The 11304-nt window shown below is 40.9% G+C and overlaps 1 protein-coding gene across 1 annotated transcript; it reads left to right on the plus strand.

Annotated features, from left to right (window-relative positions):
• The first annotated feature begins 2323 nt into the window (after window positions 1-2323).
• Window positions 2324-10205, plus strand: LOC131317906 (uncharacterized). The gene is made up of 5 exons (XM_058347590.1): window positions 2324-3844; window positions 5030-6224; window positions 7303-8623; window positions 8725-8808; window positions 9488-10205. Exons 1-5 carry the CDS (start codon window positions 2986-2988, stop codon window positions 10079-10081), a joined length of 4053 nt encoding a protein of 1350 aa, XP_058203573.1. The 5' UTR covers window positions 2324-2985; the 3' UTR covers window positions 10082-10205.
• Window positions 10206-11304: the final 1099 nt, after the last annotated feature.

The following is an 11304-nucleotide window of genomic DNA, read 5'->3' on the forward strand; positions in this document are numbered from 1 at the left end:
CTGTAGAACTTTTACTGTTAAGATAACGGGTTTGGATTCTCTTCCGTCCAAGTTTTGGATTCCACGGACTGACCCTTACAGTCCAAATTAAGGACCGGAGAGGATCCAATTCCTTAGATGAAATACTTTCGAGATCGTTGATTGGTGTGATATCAAGGCCACCTTCGGGCCTCTTTTCCGGCTGCCTACACCTTGGAAAACTCGTTAACCATATTTTCTGGTTTTGACTGCAAATCCTATACTTTGTTTTTCTCGTTTCAGATATGCATACATGGTTTCTGTTTTCTTAAATGGAAAACAGGAACTGGCAAAAGGCAAACCTCAATACTGCAAAAATACCAGGTTCAGAGTGCAGTTTTTCTCTATCTTCAGTGTGCAGTCAAAGCTCAATGCCATAAGACAACTTACCTACTTTTTAGGGATGGGTTTTGGGAACCTTGGGAAATGGGTTTTGGGAGGTGAGTTACAGTGTTTGGCTAATGAAGTGGGATTTGTGAAGTTGAAAGGTTTTGAGAGAAAAAGACGTAGCCATGGGGTTGGAATAGTTAAGAATTCAATGGTGTGGGGTTGGGGGGGCAAGAGAAAAGGGCTTGTCCTAATTCTAGCCACGAATGGGTCTTTTGTTTCAGAAAGACAGGACAATATCTCCACTAGATATGTGCTGCAACCACTTCTTTTTTATGGCAGTTCAAGGTGTTTGGGTCAGTTTGCGTGTACTTCTGACTAATTCATATAGCCTCTTCTATATCGATTGCACATGTTTTCGCCTATGATGAGGTGGCCTCAAGCGTTTGGCAATGAGAATCAAATATGAGATTTTAGGAAGCAAATCTCTAAATCTCAAACGAATACCACTTAGCCAAACTCCTCGGTTACAACCACTTATCTTGACACATCTTCCCACTAAGACGCACATTTGAGCATACGTGATACTCTCAAGTCTCAACCTCACGTCTAAAACCCAGCTTCATGCATGGCTGGATATAAAAATAAACAAGAATAATCATCTTTAGGGGGTAGTCAAGAATAATCGTCGTGTACAGATATTTCAAACAACAGTGTAATAAAAAATATGGACTGCAACATAAAATAGGATAAGTTTGAAAAGTATAAGACAAGTGGATCCGAGGATGCTGCTAAGCAAGCGGGTCCAGTATAGAGTTTTGTCTGGTTCATTGTGGACCCTTCTCGGAATTCAATTCCGTAATTGCAACCGTTCATTTTTTTTTGAACTTGTTGAGAATATCGACCCCGTTAAAATTATATTCATTGAATACCGTTAAGAGATGTTTTCGGGACGCACAAATTCCGATTCAATGCTATAATAGCTTTTTCAACATAAATGCGTTCCAAATATATATATAACAAGATTTGCTTCTGCCAAGTTCATTTGCTTTTGAGGTCAACCCCCCTTCCTTCACGTGTACGTTTGATGTTATTGCGTTAACGAATTGGATGTGTAAGTGGTAAAATCATTAGGTCTTAATTACTATTTGTTCGGTGCATGCATCAATATATATTTTCTCAAATCCTACAAAATAAAATTCTTAACATAATCTATTTACTAAAATGAGTCATCTTAAATTGCGCTCGATACTCTTTAGTCTTTAGTATCATTAAGACAAGGCTAAAACAAAATCCTTATTTTGCGATCATATGAGTTGCCAAAAAATACCTTGTCATCTAATAGTGCAATATATTCTTCAAAACAAAATCAAAATTTTACCATCACCAACGCTTGATGCATATAATTAAAAGAATCTTTGATGCAACTTAAGAGTTGTTCAGGGTCTTCTTTTAGAATCAAAAGTGATCCAAGCCACGATAGTTCACTTTTGGAAGCCTTTTGACAGCTATTTTCAAAAGGAGATTAAATTAAAATAAAGTGTATTTATCCCACGGTATCTCCATAAAAATAGTAACACACTAATTTCAAAGCGATAACAATAAAATTTCGCCGCCTCTTATTTTTTTCATAACTAATTTTCTCTTCTCTTATATCCCCTTGTTCTTTCACAAGTTCTAAATAGGCCATAAGAGTTATCCAAGTACGTTTTGGGATCAAATGTTACCTACGTTAGCAAAGTACAATTTTTGATGCTGTTCCTGTTCGATATGGATTTCGAGAGAAGTTTTTTAGAGTAATAAATGTAGAGAGATAAAAAAAAAAATTTACGAGAGACCGACCGAGAAGATTTGAGACCCGAAACGAATAAGCTACCGGATCAAATCGAACTAAACCAAAACGTTTGGGTGTATCTATAGGGGAAAAAGTGTATTTATCCCACCATATATACCTCCATAGAAATAACATCCGTAATTCCGAACACTACCGAAGCCAAACAACAATAACAATCCGCCTCTGCACTGCTCTCTCTCTCTCTCTCTCTCTCTCTCTCTCTCAGATTCCCATCGCATTTTCTTCTCTCGTCGACCCTCTACTTCTCCATCCATATAAACTCTCTCTCTCTCTCTCTCCCCCCTCGTTTCTGCCGATTTTCTCTCTCTACAGTCAGCCGCCGCCGCAACGCATTCATACAAATTCTGCGACAATCCGCTGATCTATCGCGGCCGACGACTTCGGTATCCGGTGATCCGTTTAACCGGTGACATCTCTTTTATTTTTTATTTTTTATTTTTTTTGGGTAAGTTAAATTTATTTCACCAAAACAAACACAACCCTTACATCAATTTGAATTTTTTATTGTTCGGCAATCAAAGTTGGGAAAAACTAGGGTTTTGTTTAGAATTTAACTTCTTCCTGTTTTGCTGTATTCGTGCTGTTGTACGATTATGCTGCCCTGGAGTAGTTCGCGTCACAAGTTATCACCAACGGCGCAATCTAAGTTCCAAGGGTACTGAAGAGCAAACTAGGGTTGAGGAATCTATTTGAAATTGTTATTGTTTGGGGATAAGGGTTGAGAAAACTAGGGTTTTGGATTTGAGTTTTTCTTTGGTTGGTTGTGTTGGTGCTGTTTTACAACTATGCCCCGGAGTTCGCGACACAAATCGCACAAACAGAGCAAACACGGTTCCAAAGAGGGTAAAGAGAACTCGGGATCGGAAAAAGAGGATGTGAAGAAGATGAAGGATAGGAACAACAGTGAAGGTTCAGTTAGGGTTTCTAGGGATTTGGGTTCGAGCGAGAAGCGGAAACTCAGTTCGTCTGGTCGCGATAATGGCGGTATGGAGGGAGAGTATGTGGCTTCCAAGAGGCGTAAAGAGAAGGCCGATGATAGGTGGACTGGCGGTGGGGATGCAGAAGACAGCGGTGCAACAGTAGTGAAAGGAGAAGTTTTGAGGATTGATGGGGAGAATAAGTCGAAACCCTTGGTTGATTCGAAGAGGGTTGAGGGAGAGAATAAGTCGAAACCTTTGGTTGATTCAAAGAGAGTTGAGGGAGAGAATAAGTCGAAACCTTTGGTTGATCCGAAGAGGGTTGAGGGAGAGAATAAGTCGAAACCTTTGGTTGATCCGAAGAGGGTTGAAGGAGAGAAGTCAAAACCTTCGGGGGATTCTAAGAGTAAAAGCAGTAGAAGGCACGAAAGTGGTAGTGAGAAGAAAGATGAGAATGTGGGTTTATTAGCGGAGAAAGAGGAGAGTAAGAGTAGTACAAGCAGAGTTGATTCGAAGAGGAAGTCTGAAAAAGATTCCGGGCCAAAAGAGGTGCAGCAGAATAAGGATTCAAAGGATAAGGATTCGAAAGACAAGGAACGGGGATTAGAGAGGGAGAGGAAGAGTATTCAGGACATTAAACGCGAAAAGGAGGCTGCTACTGTTGACGTTGAAGCGGCTAGGAAACAAGGGGAAGAGCGACAAGGAAAACGCGGTAGAGAAAATACGGGTAAGGTAACTAAATGTTGTGTTCATAGTTTGTTGCCATGTTGATATGTCGGTGTTGGTTTGGTAAGCAATATCTGTCACTGCTAGTGATTGATATTAGGGTATATATTGCTTTGCTTGTTTGACTATCTATGAACCTATTGGAGGCATATATTTTTTGTTAATAGCCTTTTCTCTGAAACTAGAAATAGCAATCAGATTGCTCTGCACTCCCTTTGAGTTAGAGAATGAGTAATTAATGGCTTTTATTTTCAACTTAAACAAAAAGGAAGAAGAAGTCATCGAAGGGAGTCAGGGTATGTGGAGGGATTTTTGAGGATATGCTCAGAAGTAGCCTAATTTAACTCCAACTACACATAGGGAGATCTTGCTTGACGTATCGTGTTTGCTATACAATTAACATGCTTATGTATTCACATAACCAGAGTTCTAGGATTCCTGTCCTTGAAACCACAAATTCCTTCCCCCAAGAGTATTTTCTTTCACAATTCCCTACAGTTATCATTTCATTAAGCATTTTTTCCACAATTCTCAATCACTATATTAGTAGTCGTACGTACTGTGTTGTCTAATGTATGATAGAGTATGTCCAAAAGCATCTGGCGTATTGCTTTGCCATCAGTAGCCTTTATTCTTAGATTCCGTATTCTTCCACTGTTTTTCACTGTATCTCGTTTTGTTTCTATATGCCACAAATTTTCCTTCATGTCATTGAATTGAGAAAGAAACTGAAAAAGATCGAAGAGCCCAAGGAGCTCTTGAACTAATAAATGGATATAGGCTGATGAGTTAATAGGCAAGATCCTTAGCTTTGAATGAGGGGTTTATTTTGCAATTGAAAGACCTTTTGATAGTAAGTTGTATCAAGCTCTACAATGGACTGCCTAGCTTGGGAAGTTGTGATTGCTTTCGTTGTGCCTGGTCTTCACTACCACATCTCTCCAATGACTTATTTTCACAAGCTTGCCATTTCTAAAACATGTTATGACGGGCTGAATGTGTTGCTACGTAATGTGTTTTTGTTGTGTTAACAGTTTAGGTCTTCTACTAAAAAAAAATTAGATGCTACTTCCGTTTTAGTTTGAAGATAGAAGAGGTTGCTGTTGTGGTTTTATCTATTGTCTTATGCTTGATTTCAGTCACACTTTTGAGGAGTTTGACTCTGTTATTCTGTCCATTCTTTCAGAGTATCCTCTACAGGATGAGGTACGGAATCCTGAGCTAGAGAAGGAACTCGAGAGACGTATGAGGAAGAGAGGAGATGGCTCTACTGATAAAGATAAATATCATGATGTTGCAAAAGAAAGTGAAGATGGACGACTATCTTCAAGGGGAGAGCGTGCCAAGGATGGAAGGCACAAGGATGAAAAGCATAAGGATGGAGGTTCTGGAGATAAGCACCGCGAAGATAGTGAGAGAGGTAGTAGACACAGAGATGACAAGTATAGGGAAAACGCTGAGAGAGATGGAAGACACAGGGATGTTAAGTATCGTGAAGATGGTGACAAAGACTATAGACACAAGGACAATAAATACCGTGAAGATGGTGAGAGAGAGAATAGGCACAAGGATGAAAAGTTCCGCGAAGATAGTGAGAGAGATAATAGGCGCAAGGATGATAAGTACCGTGAAGATGTTGATAGAGATAGAAGACAGAGGGATGATAAGTACCGTGAAGATGGTGACAGAGAAAAAAGACAGAGGGATGATAAGTACCGTGAAGATGGTGACAGAGATATTAGACATCGGGATGATAAGCATCGTGAAGATGGTGATAGAGATTATAGGCATAGGCGTGATAAGTACCATGAGGATGGGGAAAGAGATAATAGACGCAGGGATGACCGGCATGTGGAAGATGGTCACATGGATGGCAAAACCAGGGAAGAGAAGAATTGGGAAGACATTGGTAGAGACAGTAGATACAGGGAGGGAATGCAAAGAGAAGATGATGAGAAAGATAAGAAGCTTCGGGATGTTGACTACCGGGATGAACAGTCCTCTAGAGATCGCACAAGTGCTAAGTCTGATATCAAACATTTGAGGGATGAAAATAATGCTGCAGCAGAACTACATCACAGGAAATTGAATAATCGCGATGCTAGCCCAATTTTTGATGATCAGAGTTCCAGATACAAAGATGATAAAGGAAGGAGGAGAACCAGTGATAGGGAGGACCATGGTGATTTCAGATCCCGTAGTAATATCAAAGAGCAAAATTATGAAGGAGAAAAGAGATCTTTGAGCAGTATGAGAGTAGATTTGGTTGGTGATAGAGGAAGATCTAACTCACATAACACCGCTTTGGAGGTTAGTGCGAACCACAGTAGACGGAGGAATTCTCCTGGCTCTAGCTCTCATGCCATAAAAGATCATTACAGGTACTTTTGTTTGTCATTTTTCCTAGTGCAGAAAAAGATGTATTAATTGTTCATTTGTTTTTAGCAGATGTAGTTTAGAGTTGATTATGATCGAAAATAAGATTTTTGTATCTGAAAGAAATTAGATACGGCCACTTGAACAAACTAAGAATTTTTTTTATGGTTACTACTTTGGGCACTGATGCCCCGCCTCATCTCCTGCTGGAGCAAATCTCTGATTTCTGCCTTGTACTAAATGCTGGCTGTTGACATCATGCCAATGGCCTTGCAGTGGGTTGGCTAGTAAATGTACCACGAGTTTGAGTCAGGACAAGGAACGATAAACCAACACAATATGAAACTCTGCTATGGAACTTTGTATGCGCATCTGATTCTTTTCTTCGATTGTTAGCGAAATGAAGATGGGAGAAGATATGGGAAACAATGATATGGTTAAGATCCCAGAGTGGCGGGATGTCAAATGGATTTCTAATGAACGAGCATCAAACGTGATAAGCCTACTTATTTATATGTTCTCTTTTTGTGGGGGTTTGACTGGCGGATTTCAGGCAGTCTACCATGGAAAGATTATTTGGGGTGGTGGCTTCAGCTTTAAGTGTTGTATTATTCAAAAGAGGAGGTGAGATGCGAATCAGAAGACAGGAATCAGTGAGGGATTGAACTTATCTTCTTCTGTTGGATTGAATGATAGGAGCCTGTAATCGTATCTGTGAATCAGAATTACTTCTGGGGAAATGTGTAGTTATATTTAATGTTATTCAAGATAATTCATGTGTTTTTTAATCGGCGGAAGTTAGTATTGTTAGATTAGTTAGATTAGCACCTTGGAAGAGGAGTTGAACTTCTGACTTCGTTTCTCATGGCACCTAGGTTCACTCCTGTTGTGCCAAAGGCCTCTTGGCCAAAAACATTTCATGTTTACAATTGCTATTATAGTATTAGTGATATAAACTTGTCCAATCAGAAGAATAAAAATAACACACCTCTTTGCTTTGAGCAAAGTGTTTTTTGTATTAGCTACCAAATTGTGCCTTACACCATTTCATTCTTTCATTGTTTTCTGGGGGTTGTCTTGCAGGATTCCAAAGCATGAAGAATCAAGGAGTAGGGACTATATTCGTGAAGAGAGAATTAGGCATAATGTAACCTCTAGCAAGGAGTACGCTGAAAAGGCTCCATTGTCTCGGTCTATTGATAAAACCCTTCACAAGGATGATGTCCGTTTGGTTGAGTTTTCTGCTGAAAGGCATCCAAAGGAAGATGCTCACTCTTCGCCCTTACATTTGGTGGATATATCACCATCATCCACAAGTACTGACCGCAGACAGTTGAATAGATCCGGCGTTAGGCGAAATCTTGATATTGAGGACTCAGGGCAGAGAAGTGGTGGTTCAAGAGATGCAAAGAGCCCATCTCAAACAGATGGGGACAACAAGTCTGTATCTTCACCTTTTAGTAGAACTGGTAACTTCTCTAATAATCCCAGGTCCCTTCTTCCTCCTCCACCCCCCTCCAGAATGGGGGCTGACAGCCCCCTAGTTTCGGGCTCTTTTGAAGACGACAATAGAAGTAAGCCAAACAACCGTCATAGGAGGATTGGCGATCCCACCATCGGAAGAGCACAAGGAAGTCCTTGGAGAGGTGTCCCCAACTGGTCTTCCCCTGTGCCAAATGGCTACATTCCGTTCCAGCACGGCCCAACTCAAGTTTTCCATCCAGTTATGCAGCAGTTTCCTGCTCCTCATATGTTCGGTCTTAGACCTCCTCCAATGGAATTGAACCAATCTGGGGTTCCTTACCATGTCCCTGATGGTGATAGATTCTCTGGGCATGGGCGTCCGCATGGTTGGCGGCATACGGTGGATGATCCCATCCATGGATGGGATGCAAGTAATGCTGTTTATGGAGATGAACCTCATATCTATGGGAGACCGAGTTGGGACCAGAATAGTAGAAACATTACAGGTGGTCGGGGGTGGGAGACAAGTAATGGAGCCATGTGGAAAGGGCATAACAGTGGTCCAAGCACAGAGTTGCCATCTTCACTAGATATAGGTGATTATTTAACTCGTGGACAAGCAGATGAGGTTTGGTCTGGCCAGTCAGGTCTTAAAGCTCAGAACGATGAAAAACATCCCAATGCTCAGGTGGAGAGCATGCACGTTGACCAGTTGAATGACGTTGAAAAGAATACTTGTGAAACTCCCAAAACTATTCCTGAGGAGAAGCCCAACCTTCCAAGAAAAGAGGATACTTGTCCTTCACGTCTTTATCTTTCCATGCTTGACATTTCACCTGATCTTACGCAACCTGAATTATATAACCAGTACACAAATTTGGTGGGTATGGATCAGAACACTATTTCTGACGAGGATGATTCCAAGTTTTTGCTTGTGGAGGTAAAATTGGTGATGTTTGTAACCTATAGTTATCTAAGTCGTCTTCAGTGTTGGTTGTCTAGCTTTAATGCGGTTTCTTTTGTTTTTGGTTTATGTGACAGGTGGCTATGGACGCCACAGCAAACCTCTCGAATAAAAGTTCATGTGCTTCACTTTTTCCTACCTTGAATAGTTCTGTTTTGCAGGTATGTACATGGTTGTAGTCAGTCTTACCCTGCTTTATTAACATGCTGTTGCCGTGACATTTCAAAGATACATGCTGCATGAATTGTGTTCTTTGTAGAAGTGAAAGAATAGTGATGCACTATGTTACTCTCTTAGAGACTATAGTTGTAAGATAATTGCGTGTGTACGGTAGTGCACAATACTCATAGTTAGGTGTTGGCGAAAAAGCACTGGTAATTTTCAACAAATTACCATAAACATGCACACCATACATCAGTACAGTTCTGTAAGCAGAACTATGTTTGAGCAACTCTCTTCCTGACCAAGCGCATCTCCCCCATTAGTCAATTGTTTTAACATGGCATTGCTATCAAGGTATTATCTGTTATGTGGCCTTGTCAAACTGGTGACTTTTTTTTTTTAGCACAACCCTCTCTGGCAGGGGTAAACAGCTCTCCTCTCTCATTGTTAATAAGTAGGAGCATGCGTAGTAAAGTTGGATTATTTGCTAGTTTACAGCTTTGCTGATCTTGACATTCAGTCCTTGTTTCCTTTTAAGTGGCTTGAGTAGGTTTCAACTTTTCACATATTTCGTGTGGAATGTTTCAAACTTGCATCAGTAGTTGCGATTAGAATGCTTCCATTATTGGATATATATACTCGACTTTCTTATCTTGCTAACTCGCGGTTAACTTGCAGAAAGCCATGTCCCTGTACAAGAAGACAAGAGAAGAAGTCAGGGCTATAAATGGAGATAATGTGCCCATTTTCAATGTGGAGAATCTCGTGTCAGCTGTTGCATTGGATCAAGAGGGAGCACTTTCAAATGATAAACCAGGAGATGTGGTAGAGTGTGATCAGCAAGAAGCAGTTTTTGCTTCAGCTTTAAACAAAATGAAGACAGAAATGTCTCCTGAAATCACCACTGAGAAGATAGACGCACCAGTTCTGGGTGATGATCAGGAGAAATCGGAGGCCGCAATTGCAGTTCCAAAGAAGGTGAAAGTGGAGGTTGATCTGGTTTCGCAGCAGCAGGGGACACTGAATTCCGTTGTGGAAGACAAATCTTCTTCTCCAGAAAATGTAGAAAGATCCGATGCCCGTTCACCTTGTAAGGTTGAAGAGGTGAATGAGGCTAGCAACTCCAAAGGCAACTGCTCTATCGCTAATGATGTTAATTGTGGTCTCTCGCTTTTTCCTGACGTTTCTAAGGAGGCAGTGATGCCAGAGTCGGTCGAGTCTGAGTCAGTAAATTTAAGTCGGATACATCAATCTCCTGAAAGTACACATTGAGACAATTTATTTGCGCTGCAAGTTTTTGAAATGCCTTTCGTTCGTTTTGAAATAATGCAGTCTATAATGTCGTCCATGCTTGCTGCATTATCTTTAGTTCGTTAATAAAACTTGTGTTCTTCAACCGTTTTGTGTTGGCTTCCTTTCGCTGATGACATACTGTAACTACTTACTAACCTTCTACTCGTATTTGCTGAGGTTCTTTCTTAGTATTGCAGGTGCTTGTTTTGAAGGTTAGTCGGGGCAAAACCTTCGGATTGGGGGACCCTGCCCTGAGTCGGGTCACAGCATGCCCTGTCGTGCTTTTCATATGGGTCCAATCCCGGGTACCCCCATCACACAAAAGGTACTTGTTTTTTCTCTCTTTAGTAATTAATGAGATACCTTTGATGGGGGCAGTGCTGTGCAATCTCAACTGTCTAAAAGTGTTTTGGATGATTCAGATTTTGGAAAAAAGTCTTTCATGAAAGAGTTGAACTCGTCCGTGGAATAATTTTTTTAAAATCCGGAGCATTGATTGTTGAGGAGGACAGTCGATGGTGCACAACATTGCCCTGGGTCCCTTTGATGGGTCTCCTAACGAAGTTTTAACTGTTAGCCAGCTGCAATCGAGACCTTCCCTGGTATTACGAGGTAACTACAAGAGTTTGGTATGTCCGCTCATTAATTAGGGCAAGGGTCCTATCCAATGTGGTTCCAACCATTCTGGTCCAGTTTTGGACCATTTGTGGGCCCTTCTTGGGCTCATAACAATGATCGAAACCGTTCACTATTTAGAGCTTGTTAGAACATTTACCACATCGAAAATTATGTTGGTCAGATATCATTTGATATGATATCGAAAGCATTTATCTTCGGAAATTTGTGTCAAATGGGTTGCAATCTAATGTTGTATACTTTTTTTTCCAAACTTAATGTATTTTAAAATCATATCAAACGATATTCGATCAACGTGATTTTTGGCATAATCAATGTTCTCTAAGAAGTGACTCGACCGAATTGGTTGGAACCGAACTGGACAAAGACCTTTGCCCAATAAATGAGAAAAGCTATGAGTACCGACCATTTTGGAGAGAAATCGTACCGACGGCCGCCGGCGGGCCGTCTCCGGCCACCGGACGGCCGATCCGAGCCGTCCAAAAATTTAAAAAAAAAAAACCGATGGGGCCTACGCGAGAATCAAAGGCATCCGAGGTGTTTAGGGTACTTGATCTAAGCACCTT

This window comes from Rhododendron vialii, chromosome 2a (genome assembly GCF_030253575.1).
Source record: "Rhododendron vialii isolate Sample 1 chromosome 2a, ASM3025357v1".
In the NCBI taxonomy this organism is placed as follows: Eukaryota; Viridiplantae; Streptophyta; class Magnoliopsida; order Ericales; family Ericaceae; genus Rhododendron; species Rhododendron vialii.

Coding starts and splice junctions, on each gene's coding strand:
- LOC131317906 (XM_058347590.1), top strand. CDS start 2,986: ATGCCCCGGAGTTCGCGACACAAATCGCACAAACAGAGCAAACACGGT. Junction 3,845..5,029: donor ACGCGGTAGAGAAAATACGG/GTAAGGTAACTA, acceptor CCATTCTTTCAG/AGTATCCTCTACAGGATGAG. Junction 8,624..8,724: donor CCAAGTTTTTGCTTGTGGAG/GTAAAATTGGTG, acceptor TTTATGTGACAG/GTGGCTATGGACGCCACAGC.